Raw genomic sequence first — 13,319 nt, 5'->3', positions numbered from 1 at the left:
GTTTTGTTTTGTTTTAATTTGTTCCCACGAAAAGAAAAATAATATACAATACTTATTTCTCTTTTCCATTTGCCATTATGAAATTGTACATTGTAATTTATTTGAAAAAAAAAAAAAACAAAAGAAAAATGATTACGATTAATAATAATTAAATATTTCATTCTTAATAATATATATATAATATTATAATATAAATCAGGTTAAATATGAATTAGATTAAGTAGAGAAATTAAAAGATACATCGCATTAATATGATAGAACATGATTCAGTGTAATGATATAGAAGTAAATAGGTATGTATGTATATATTATATATATATGTATATATATACACACACATATTTCCTCTTATTGATCTCTCACGTAGCTTGTTAGTAATACATAATTCGAAAACGTCAATGCAGCAATTCAATACAATAAATCGTGAATACTCATTAGCGAATATTATCCTCATTATCGGGCATTAGGCCTACTATTCAAGCTGCGATAGTGCTTATGGCTTTGCGTACAATTTAAAAACAAAAAATTAGATTAACGTATAAAGCTATTTATCGATTAGAGGAGAATCGTTTCGACGCGAGATATATATATATGATAAATCGATTGAATTTAAAATAATATTTATCGAATCATAAACAAACAACGAGTAAACGTTTCGTGGATGAATAATCAAATATTATGGGGTTAGTTAAAGTTAATTTTTTTCAAATAAACCGAATTAGAACAAATATTATCGATATATCATTGTGTTTATTTTTTATTTAAATCTTGTCTTAATTCCAAATTAATCCAAAATCCACCTTTGATCTTTAAATTGAACGATTTGTTTTCGAATACTACCGGATCAATTGTTTTACTCGTACGTTTGATAATAAATTTCTTAAGTATATTAATTATAACTACTTTAGTTTCCATTAATGCGAAACGTTCGCCGATACATTTTCTAGGACCTAAACCAAACGGGAAAAATGTGTAAGGATTGATATTGTGTTTGTTTTCTTCGCTAAATCTTTCCGGATCGAATTTATCCGGATCCGTGAAGTATCTCGGATCGTGATGAAAACCATAACATGGAATCCAAAGTGCGGTGTCTGGTTCGATAACTATTTCTTTGCCACCCGGTACAGATGGAGGAATGACTGTACGTTTCGCACAAAGTCTATCCATAAAAACTGCTGGTGGATATTTTCTTAAAGTTTCGTTTATAACCATGTCCAAATACGTCAATTTAGAAAGATCCTCATAATTAAATTCCCCATTGGCTCTGACCAATGCTTCATCAATTTCCTCCCTTAATCTATTTTGAATATCTTGATGTAACGATAATTCATAAACCATAAAACACATCAATGTTGACGAGGTATCGAAACCAGCAAGAAAGAATATAAATGCTTGAGCTACGATATCTTGAATATCCAAATTGCTGGATTCTTTGTCTCTGGCTTGTATCAACAGATGAATCATGTCCGGTCTGATGATACCTTGTTCATCTCGTGCCTTAACAGTCTCGCGTACGATATCATTGAAGAATTGAGCAGTCGATGGTGTTAAAAAACCGACTCCTAATAATTTCATAAATCCAGGACAAAGTCGTAACAAAGTGAACTTGATCGCATTCAAAAACCCATCAAATTTGGTTGATTCTGCGCCCTTTAGAAAAAAAATATTGTTCCTGTCCTTCATTGAATTAACAGAAATCCCAAATGCTACGGTAGCGATAACATCATTTGTATATCTGGTAAAAGCATCCTTCATCTCGACTTCTTTAGCAGCTTCCGGATGTTCCACGAAATAATTAACGAATTCGTTTGAACACTTGGACACGAGCTCGAGCATAAATCTCATTTTGCTCGCAGTAAATGACGGACTTAAAGTATTTCTCATTTCCTTCCAACGTTCGCCACGTAACGAGAATACGTTTTTACCGAAAACCGGATCGATCGTTTCGTCAACGAATGCACGATGATCAGGAAAATGATCGAATTGTTTCACCGTGATATCCTTCAATAATTCTGGATCACGTACTACCAATAGGGGTGATATAAAATCCATACTGCCAACGTATTTAGCCCCTGGCACTTCTGTATACATTATCTTACAATAATCTACAAAGGAAGTTTTACCGAACAACATTTTCCAATTGATACCGAATAAAGGATAATTTAATGCCGTTGGTACACCTTTCTTCTTCCAATACGTATATTGAAAGTAAAATACCGATATCACTCTGATCGCTATTATAACGATCAGAGTAATTAAAAGTATGTAAAAACTGGATGATGGTAAAAAATACAACTCCATCGTGACTGAGGTCGAATAAACTACTGACAGTTCGCAACGATAAGCAGCAGAATATGAGGATAGCTGCCATAAAGGATTTTTATCTTTGTCTTGATCGAATGAAGTCAAAGAGAAGGGGAATGATGATACAAACGAGAAAGAGAGAGAGACACACACACACACACAGAGAGAGAGAGAGAATGATACAGAGAGTAAGAGAGAAATATCTGACGTAACTAACTAAACAATCATTACGTCATCGTGCCGTTTATCTTTAATGATAGTAATCGTGTCATTATACGTATTTCTTGAATCGCATTTTACGATGCTTCCATCTATGTAAATACTAGTTTAATATACAAATGATATTCTATATTATTCAATTCTAATTAAAGAAATATTATTATGCATGGAAAACAAAAACATGTAAACAATTAATTGTAAAATTCCAGATGACTTAATCAACTTTTCAGATAAAAAAAGAAAACGAGATTAGAGAGAGAGAGAGAGAAAAGAAAAGAATTAAAGCGCTTTACGCTTTATTGTTTCTTTTTTTTGTTTATTTTTTATATCTCAAAGTCTTTCTTTCTAATCTAATCATAAGAAGACGATGATATATATATATATATATATATATATATACCTTCCAATTAATATTATTAACAACAATTATGACTTACCGATAAAAATGAAGATCTGGTGATGAGAATAACGAAGCAACATCGATATCGAGACAGTCTGAAACAATGGAAAATATTGCATTGTAAGAATATAAATCGATCAACATAAGATTATCAATAAAAAAATAAAACAAATATAAAAAAAAAAGTATCAAAATAATATGACAAAATTATTCTTCGTAAGAGAACGAAATAGTAACGTTTTACGTGATACGTTTTGTAATATTATGACTTTTTTTTTCCCCCCCCATTCTTAAAATAAATAAACATACGTATGTGTGTGTGTGTGCGTACGTGCGTTCGCTTTAATAATGTAAAAATCTATTATATAAAATATTCAATGTATATAAAAATAAGCGGGAATATTTGTTCTGTTTTCGAATTATTCTCTTACAACGTTGATAATCGTAATGATGTTAGAAAAAAAAAATAAAATAAATAACAAAAATTATTTTTTTTCTACGCTACGAGAAAAATCGTTCGGTATCGTTCGTTGCAATACACACACACACACACACACAGAGAGATTCCTTTTGCACGTTTAATTCTTCCCTCGTATACTCGAATTTAGTTCGAGCCCGGAGTTGTTTTCATTATGTAGGATACTATCTCTAGCGTTAGGATAGAAACGAAGTTACAAAGAGAAAGAGAGAGAGAGAGAGAGAGAGAGAAAACGCGTTAACCTTTACCGTTCTCTCTATCCCGTAGAACAGAATCTGAATCGGTGGTGGAGAAGGCAGGGGGGGGATGATAGGAGGTGCAGGAGGTGTAGGATTTGCTTCCGTTAATATTTCGTAGAGGCACAATAGTTTCAACAGTAGCTGCAGAACACATTGGAGTGAGTCTCTGCCTCTGAGAAAGGTTTAGCATCGAGTAAATTGGAAAGCGGGACGGTCGCACTCGGTTACCGGGTTGAACGAATGATGCAATTGTATTTCGACCCGTAGAAATTGAAGTACCACCTGACACCCTACCGAAGATAATCTACTATCGAGTGAGATGCCCAATAACTGTAAACCGGAACGACGACGCATCCATCCCTTTTTCGAGAAATTCTGCTTTGGAAAATCGTTATCGATTTCTTCTTGTTTCATGAACCCCCCACCACCCCCCCCGNCGCCCTCCCCACATTCCATCCCCTTTCCACGCCACTTGTCTTTATTTCTTTTCCTTTTTTTTTTTATCCTCTATCTTTTCCTCTCATTCGATAATCGTCGAAAATACATTTAACTCCATATTGATAACTGATGATTATTTTTCATTCTAACAGACATTATCATTTTCCCGTTTTTGCTATTGACTTATATAAAAAAAAGAAAAAGAAAAAAAATATGTTTTTTAACTCCTTGCCATTCGTGTGATACTCGAAAAAAGTTCTTCCCATATTTTCCCTATAATATTATATGATAGATAATTTTTAAATTAGCAACAAATTGATCACACGGTATAATATTTCTTTTTCTATAATAATATAAAATTCTTTCTCGATTTATAACAACAATATAAATAATACCGTAGAGCATTAACGAATGAGATCGAAAATGATGAATATTAAAAAAACTAATAGAATAATCGTATGACATGAATATAAATATAACAAGAAAATGAAAGATATTTCGAGGAGTGTTAATGGAGAGGGTAAATTTGGAATGGTGGCACGAGCATCGTATGCACATGACAGAACGGATAGGTGTGATATACGGGACGGACAACAGTCGCGTACACGTGACCGCTGTGTAGACCGTTTGCAGGAAGAGGTAGGAAGGCGGTAGCATTCGAAGGCAAAGTACCTTTAAAGCGAACTCAAATTCACGTGTAACAGCACGAGCGTAACTAGAACTCCGCCCTCCTTTCCCCTTTCCCGCTATTCCTCCTCGATTACCATCAATCGAAGCATTCATAAGGGTCGCGTATAATGGAAGAAAATCGATGAACATGTACACCCCCCTAGAGTATATTATATTTTTTGATTCGTTACAGGAAAAACGCCAGAATATTGTTTTATCTTTTCCTTTTTTGTAAAAGAAATCTCCTAATAAAAGAAGATGTACGATGATCGCGATAATAATTGTTATTCATCCTAAACACCTTCCGGAATGATTGAATTTGGTTTTACATACTGATGAGAGAGAATTTCTAACAAATACTGTAATTCCGGTCATGGGATAACACGATGTATTTCATGACAATTTGATACAAAATTACCGGCCTGGGGCCACCACAACGAATATGATGCCCCTAATAACGTTGATTTATACCACCGGTTCAACTCCAAAGGGATCGCTGTGATGAGGACAGGGGAGGGTTGAAAGTCTATGTGCGAGTTGCCTCTCGCCGGGTGGTTAGTTTAAATTGATTGCCATATCCTTTTACACGCCCTACTCTATCGTGTAGGTAATCTGACGGAAAGGAATAACTCTGCATCGAAAACGTATACGTGAAAGTAAATTTAACTTGAGTCTTCGTACGGTATTACCTTTCCAAACGATACATCAAGAGCTCACTTTTGATGTCAAACGTCAACGTACCATAGCGATCCGTCTCGTGAAATGACGAGGAAAAAAAAAAAAGAAACAACAAGATATGAAGATACGAATAAAAAAAGATCTAACCCTTCTCTAGGATTTCATAAAGCAAATTAACGAAGATTCGTTTGCTTATTGTATACACAGAAATAAGAAAGACTATATATAAAAACAAAAAACGCTATATAAATAATACTTACGAATACTAGCATAATGAAAAATGCAGCGAGATACGATGTTTTGGCCATCCACATGCTAACAAAACGATAATGTTCACCGGTTACAACATTTCTAAAACAAATAAGATAAATATATTATATGTGATATAATACAATTAATAAAAATATATTTATTTCGTATATTATATTGTACTACATATTGTTTTAATTACCTCAAGAAACCTTTATTATCTTCGTGCTCTGCTAATGTCTTAATACTTGCCATTAGCAGATCATCGTAACCTAAGAATTCGTCTAGTATTAATCTTGAAAATGCATCTCCAAAACATTTATCATTTAATGGATCCAACGTGACAATTTTCACCGATATGTTTAATTGTTCTCGTTTTTCAGGAGGTAATCTCAAATAGCCATACTCCAATGAATATTCCACGATGTATCCATCCTCTGGAAGAACTACTAACAAATAAATAATATTCAAAATTAATTAAACATTTAATTGTGTATATACATATATATATATATATATATATATTTTTCTAAATATAAGTAATAATAATTATATAAATATTTACCTGGTCTTGATGTCTTCTCGGAATCCGTAGCATGTTCTTTTGAAGAGTGAATCTCTTTATCTTTATCATATGCTTCCGCCTTCGTTGCATTACCCTGTCGTGCATTTACCAGTTATAATATGTTTAACATATATTTAATCGATGTCTAAAATAAATTATACTACTTCACGTTGTACTAATATTTCATTTCATTTATTTATCTTGGAATTTGAAATAAAAGTCGTTAATTTAAAAAATCTATTTGAAAGTATACCTCTAATCTTTCTCCATTTATATCAGACCCAGTTAATGACGGACTTCTCGTTGCATTAGATGTACTTAAATTCGGATACTGCGTTTCTCCAAAAATTGTTGTACTGGTTATATCCACATTGCTTACAGGTAAAGTAACATTTTCGTAATTATTTTCGGTAGACAGATGAATGGTTTCTCGCCCTTCGTCGACAGAAGATGGCTCGATGTTGATAAGCCTATTAAATAATTATTCTATTGTTAAAATACAAAATAATTTACCATTTTATGATAAAAATATAAATGATCATAAATCTGAATATGAAGATTATTTTAAATAATATATAATAAATTTTATCATAACTATAAAAAGAGAGAGAGCATTACATACGTACGCTGTTTTATTAGAATAATAATGATACTTACCCATCTTGCAACAGTATCCCAATATCATTCTTTTCTTGTCGTAACTTCTCTTCTTTTGCATAACTTTTTTCTATACTATAATCTTCGCCCTTATTTCTAAGAATCTCTACCCTTAATATACCTTCTCGTGGCCAATCATCTTTTATATGTTCTAAACAATTTATAGGTGCTCGTGAAAAGACTATGTGAATATAAGTGAGTACAAAAAAAGCCAGTATTGCCTAGAAAAAAACAAAATATATGTATATATATATAATCAGTTTTCTTCTATATGTTATATTATAATTATTTTCTATTATTTATCTCTTTAACATATACTTACTTTGAACAAAACTATGAACTCTATAAATCTTCTAACAGGTCGTGGAAATGTTCGTGCATAAGCTAATGCAGCCTTGATAAAAACTGCATGAAATAATCTATCTCGCACATTAAATAATGGATTCTGATTATTATTATTCCTCGCAGTATTCATATTATTATTATTTAAAACTGGTCCGCTAACACCAGTGAGAGTACGATTATTATGTGAAACTGTGCCATTTTGATTATTAGGTACTGGAGCAGTAGCAGTATCGGGTTGTGACATTGTAACAATAAGAATTGTTGTTATATCTGTAGACAATATAATTTAAGTATAATAACTTGTAATAGATACTCAAAGGATTTTCATATATCTTATGTTTATATGCGCTGTTAATAAATATTTATATGCGCTGTTTGACATTTCCCACTGATTATTACAAACTTATCCTGAAACAGAAACAAAGAATAAAAATATAGTTTACTAATAAGAGTTATAATACAAAACAAATAATCTAATTATATCTATATATATAATTAGATAAAAAAAATATAGAAATCTATATATATAATACGTTGCAATGAATATTCACATATGCAAACTATTTATATGTATATAATAACTTGTAATATAATGAACGTAACATTTGATTATTTTATTTGGTAATTCGAATCGTTATCTTCTATCGTTAATTGTAATAATAATTTATTCCAAAAAGAATAAATAGTAATATAATAAATGAAAAGCAGTTACAATTAAACTTAACCTGCAATGTGATAAATTACCGATATATAACGTATTACCTTGAATTACATACGTCAAAATATCTCATTATCATGTGATTAAATTTATTAGTAATAATTCTTATTATATCAAATAATACAATTCTTGTGTGTGTGTTTATATTTACTTTATCAATTAAAATATGCAATAGAGAGAAAAGTCAAGTGTCATATTATGAAGAAACTTTCAGTTACGTAATTAACAGTGCGAAAAAGTTCTATTATGGAGCATTAAGAAGCATTAAAAAAACGTTACATATTCCATATTTTTTTCTAAACATGTTATGATTAGACTAAATCGATATTATATCCATAACATATGAAACTTTACTAATCTATCTACTGTTTGAACTTTCTGTGTAAAATCTGGCATGCCATACCTTATTTAAAAGCGAAGTAAAAATATCGTTATCTTATTTAAATCAATATTTTTGTTTTTATTTACGTTACCGCATTACTTATTAATAGTTTTCTAACTTTATAAACGCAATACAATGATCATGAAATTGTCACTTCATCATCATATGTTTTGATACCCGTCAGCTTACAATACTCGCATATACTAACTAGAAATAAGTATGGAAATCTCTAGTAACATTTAGTGGACAATTTCTAATCGACACGAGCGCCATTTAGAAAAGTCGGTAATATAGGGAACTAATGTTTTAGCGACAATAACAGTTTCAAATATTTATCTTTTTAATAATATAATACACAAAAATATATATAATAATAAAAGAATTATCTACTTTAAAATTATTACACAATAAAAAAATACTCTATACACCATCTATTATTATTCAATAATGTTATATATATAAATATATATATATAAATTTCTTGTTAGAAAAATATAATGTCAAATTTAAAATATTTGAAACTTTGTCCAATCGTTGCGTATTAAATAAAAGCCGCGTTAATATGAATCTGCTTATAAATTTATCTGATATTTAATACTCGTTTAAATATATTATTTAATATTAATAAAAACTTACATATATGCTTTCAACATATATTAGATACGTATTTTTTCAATAAAATAAAACATCGTACTACCACATAAATCTTTTTTAAAGCTGTCATCACATTAAAAGCGGAAAAAAGAAAACCGCGATAAGATTATATGAGAATCCTTATACTTATTGTTAGCCAAAAGACGGTATTTCATTTTTATATTTTCAATTAAAAAATGGGATTTTTTGATTTTGGTAGATCAGAGGGCTTTCCTTCGCAATATTATTCTGATATAAAGCCAGTATTATTTGATGTAGTAGAAATCCTTTTCGTTACAGTTTTTCTTCTTATATTAATAGCATTTGCTTGTATTATCCCAGGCTATAGCAAAAAGCGCGTAAGTATCAATATGAATATTTTATTTATTTATCATTCACGATAAATAAAAAGAAATAATATTAATATATAATTTGTTTTATGTGACTAGAGTATTTATGTTACCATAAAAATCAGCTTTAGTTTAATGATTGGATGTTTCTTGATTTGTAAGAATATTTTTCATACTTTCTACAATTTATATACATATTTTTGGATTATTATTTGTATTGTTCTAAAAAATGTTGCAGTGGAAAACTTTGGTCAGGAATGGGAAATTGGTAGCGTAAAAACTATTGTACCTTATAAAGCTGGAAGTAGCGCATCAATAGATTCAGTAATTGGTGTAAAAATAGGTCTGAGGTCAGTTAATATTACTTTGAAAGGTAAGTCTACATAGAACACTCATCTCTTTTTTTATATGTATATAACTAATTTTAAATGAATATATAAATTTGATTACAGGCAAAGGAAAAAATGGAGCGCTACAAAATGAAATTATTAATTACAATGAAAGATTTCCATGGACATGGGATCAGGGCAGATTTGGATTTGGACCTTATAGTTTGTAGTCTTATTGTAACAATATGTACATTATTCAAATAATAATGCATTAACTATTATTATTTTAGGTGGTTTACTACAAAGAAGTTTACGAAGTGCTCAAAGAAAAGGTTTACCTATTCCAATTTTATGGGTTGCTGAATATTTTGTTATTGATGGGGAAGGTATACGATTTGGTAGATTTTATCGAACTGCTGGATGGTACTGTCATATCTTATTATGGTTTGTATATATAATACGTATAAAATACTCATTAATGTTTTTGTACATAATCATATATAAGAACAATAAAATGTTATACTCAATTTTATATAAATATTCTATACTAAATTTACTAATATATCTCACACAACCTACACAGGGCTGCATTTAGTTGTTGGATAGTGTCAAATATAATGTTGCAATCTGTAACCCGATATGCAGCTTACTTAATTGGAATAGTTGGTGGACTACAAATATTAACTTGTGTCTTATGGTGCGCTATACGCAATGAAACCCCACTTGTTATACCTTTCGAAAGTGGAACTCTAACATTGAATTTTGGTCTACATTTTTGGATGTCTTTTACATGTGGTAAAAATTGTTGCACATCTTTATCTTGCCATCTTATAAATGAAAACTTATTAACATATTGTGAATTTAATTATATAGGTATTTTTTGTATTATCCTGGCTTTAGTAATTATATTCATGGATTTACGATATCCAGACAATCTATCTGAATTTCTTGGAATTGATCCATTAGATCAATACGATGAATGTTTACTAAGTAAGTTTGATGTCACATATAAGAATATTGCTAATGTTAAATTAATAATTTATTTCTGATTAGGCCCAGATGAAATAAAAACTATAGCACGAAATAAAAAAATGCCAGATGATACAATGGAGATGACTTCTAGATCAGATGCTAACTCATCAACGCAAAATAGAGGCATGGTAAGTGACAATAAATACTTTTTTACAAAATTTTAAATAAAATTCATTTGCAATAAGAGCACAAAATTTTTGTAATATAATTATTAAATATGAGTCCATTCTATATAGATGCTAATGAAGAGACGTTCAAGTTTAAAGTACGTTCAAAAAGATCGTTTTCGCAAACAAGTTCCAGTAAAATTTGAAGAATATGAAAATGTAGCATTTTATGAAAATCTATAGCAAAATAAATATTTAAATACATACATCGATGTCGGTACAATAGCATTTATTATTGTAACGGAAATATAATTTTGTAAAGTACATGAGAATTAAAAGAAATACAAATAAAATAGGGAGTAATTTTTTTATAAATGGTGGCAAGGAATGAATTATAAAAACTATAATTAATAGCAAGCAAGAATTAATACCAAAGTAATATTTTCTGTTTTTTCTTTTCAAATAAACATAATGACATATGGCTGAGATATGTTTTTATAACTTTGAATAATGTGCTTACTGTACAGATGAATTATATCTTACTATATAAATTGAAATTAACAAAATAATAATAAAATAAAGATACGTGTTAATTAAATTTTTTGAAAAATTTAAGATACAGATTCCTTATCTTTACTTTCATTATCAGCTGTAAGTCTATTTTTTTCGTCTGACTTTGATTCTTTATCTGATTTTTTATCCTTGGATTTCTTCTCGCTTTTTTCCTTGTCACCTTTATCCCCGTCACTTTTTTTACCATTATCAGACTTATCCTTACCTCTATCTTTATCCTTATCCTTATATTTATCAGAATATTTCGATTTAGATGTTCTAGATTTAGATTTAGATCTTGACCGTCTAGATTTAGATTTAGAACGTTTACTACGAGAATGAGAACGACTCCTGCGCCTTGGTGATCTTTTTCTACGATCTCTTGATCTAGATCGAGATCTACGTGATCTAGATCGTCTCGATCGTGATCGAGAACGATGACGACTACGAGAGCCACTTCTTCTCCGTGATGGTGATTTTCTTCTACGTTCTTTAGATCGAGATCGTTTTGAACGTGACCTGGATCTACGTCGATGGCGCGAACGTGAACGTCGGTGTCGCGAACGAGATCTTTTTCGTGATCTTGAACGTCTACTACGACCACGCGATCTAGATCTCGATTTTCTACTACGTGAACCACTGCGACTACGTTTGTCTTTCGAGAGCATACCAATCATTGGATCTATCGCTGCAGAAATCAAATTGTGAGCTTCTTTAACACGAGACATAGCTTCCTCTATTTCTTTTTGAGCTGCTTCATTACTTTTTGCTTCTGGTTTTGCTATTGCTTGCGTCGAATGATAAATTTTAATATGTCTATCACCGAGCGTTTTTCCATTTAATAATAATGCAGAAACCACCGCTCCTTGTTCTGTGAGTTCCACTAATGCGTAATGATCTGTATCAGAATCTCTTGTACAAAGGCGTAAGTACTTAATCTCAACATTATTATTGCTAAAAAAATCAAGCAATTGCTCAGCCGTCGTAGAAGCATCTAAATTGGCTATCACTAATGTTCTCCTTATTTCCTCAATTCTTCTACTATCCAAATGGCCAGGTAAATGTGGATAAGGTGGTAATCCATGAGCTTCTAATTTAGGATCCATTGTTGTAATTACATGATTCGGAGGAATCCCTTCGATTGCATTTACAACATTTGGTGGAAGCTTTGGCTCAGAAGGATATAGACCTAAGAAGAAAAATTAATATTTGTGTAACATTAATAAATTAAAATATACACAATGACACAATAATAATTATTAAATTTTAACTATTTACCTGGTACAACAGTGCCATTGTTGGTTAATTCAAGTGCTCTCTGTTCGTCTGGAATATCTCCATTTTGATAAGGAATAACTATTAAAGCTCGGTCAATGAAAACAGTATTTGTCATGTGTTGAGCAACTGCAACACATCCTTGATCATGAAATTTAACATAACATATACGTGATTGTACGGGCACTGCTACATCCCTTATAGTAGGATATAATCTAATATCTTCTATTTTTCCTAAGTAACCAAATAAAGTTTGCATTTGATCTTTAGTTGCTTGGGGTGCAATATTCGTCACTTGTACTACTTTTGTTGAACCAACCGCCATAGTTAAATCGTTTTAGACGATAAATACAAAGACTATATCCTGAAGAAGTCGTACACGAGTGAAAACCGCCAATATTACATTCTCTTCTTCGAACATAAATACGGAAGCTTCGTTAAATGAAGTAATGTAAGTATAACACTATACCTTATTTCTTCCGTTTTATTTTTCTTTTTCCTTTACCTTAAACACTTATTGCTTGTAATTATTAATAATAAAATATTTGTCGATTACAACCTCAATTTCACTAATACTCGATAAAAAAAACGGTTTTAGACGATAAAAAAAGACGCCATCTGGTGACAAAAAGAACAAATGTTCAGCTCCCTCTATGAATCGATTTCTCTTTCTCTCTCTCTTTTTTTCAAATCTTTACTA

At 30.7% G+C, this 13,319-nt stretch overlaps 4 protein-coding genes across 4 annotated transcripts in view; 1 reads left to right on the top strand and 3 right to left on the bottom strand.

The window, feature by feature from the left end:
* On the bottom strand, positions 1-2,348 carry LOC106784805 (cytochrome P450 9e2-like). The gene has a single exon (XM_014744723.1). It carries the CDS (start codon positions 2,299-2,301, stop codon positions 751-753), a length of 1,551 nt encoding a protein of 516 aa, XP_014600209.1. The 5' UTR covers positions 2,302-2,348; the 3' UTR covers positions 1-750.
* Positions 1-8,564, bottom strand: part of LOC106784745 (membralin) — a 62,416-nt gene extending 53,852 nt beyond the window's left edge. Inside the window, exons 1-8 of the mRNA XM_014744597.1 lie at positions 8,363-8,564; positions 7,219-7,649; positions 6,897-7,117; positions 6,493-6,709; positions 6,240-6,333; positions 5,877-6,123; positions 5,686-5,776; positions 2,961-3,018 (exon numbers count right to left, since the gene is read on the bottom strand). Of these exons, the coding sequence (XP_014600083.1) occupies positions 2,961-3,018; positions 5,686-5,776; positions 5,877-6,123; positions 6,240-6,333; positions 6,493-6,709; positions 6,897-7,117; positions 7,219-7,485 (1,195 nt within the window). The 5' untranslated portion in view covers positions 7,486-7,649; positions 8,363-8,564. The remainder of the gene's footprint in view (positions 1-2,960; positions 3,019-5,685; positions 5,777-5,876; positions 6,124-6,239; positions 6,334-6,492; positions 6,710-6,896; positions 7,118-7,218; positions 7,650-8,362) is intronic.
* Positions 8,565-9,171: 607 nt separating this feature from the next.
* Positions 9,172-11,035, top strand: LOC106784744 (dual oxidase maturation factor 1-like). Its single transcript, XM_014744596.1, has 9 exons — positions 9,172-9,333; positions 9,424-9,481; positions 9,563-9,697; positions 9,777-9,875; positions 9,944-10,097; positions 10,237-10,448; positions 10,527-10,643; positions 10,707-10,813; positions 10,922-11,035. Exons 1-9 carry the CDS (start codon positions 9,172-9,174, stop codon positions 11,033-11,035), a joined length of 1,158 nt encoding a protein of 385 aa, XP_014600082.1.
* On the bottom strand, positions 10,675-13,237 carry LOC106784810 (probable splicing factor, arginine/serine-rich 7). Its single transcript, XM_014744737.1, has 2 exons — positions 12,623-13,237; positions 10,675-12,533 (listed from the first exon to the last, which is right to left on the bottom strand). The coding sequence occupies exons 1-2, from the start codon at positions 12,942-12,944 to the stop codon at positions 11,404-11,406; spliced, it is 1,452 nt and encodes a 483-aa protein (XP_014600223.1). The 5' UTR covers positions 12,945-13,237; the 3' UTR covers positions 10,675-11,403.
* Positions 13,238-13,319: the final 82 nt, after the last annotated feature.

The sequence above is a fragment of the Polistes canadensis genome, unplaced genomic scaffold (assembly GCF_001313835.1).
Source record: "Polistes canadensis isolate GaletaPanama2010 unplaced genomic scaffold, ASM131383v1 scaffold_40, whole genome shotgun sequence".
Taxonomy (NCBI): Eukaryota; Metazoa; Arthropoda; class Insecta; order Hymenoptera; family Vespidae; genus Polistes; species Polistes canadensis.
This window is presented reverse-complemented; position numbering and strand designations above follow the sequence as displayed.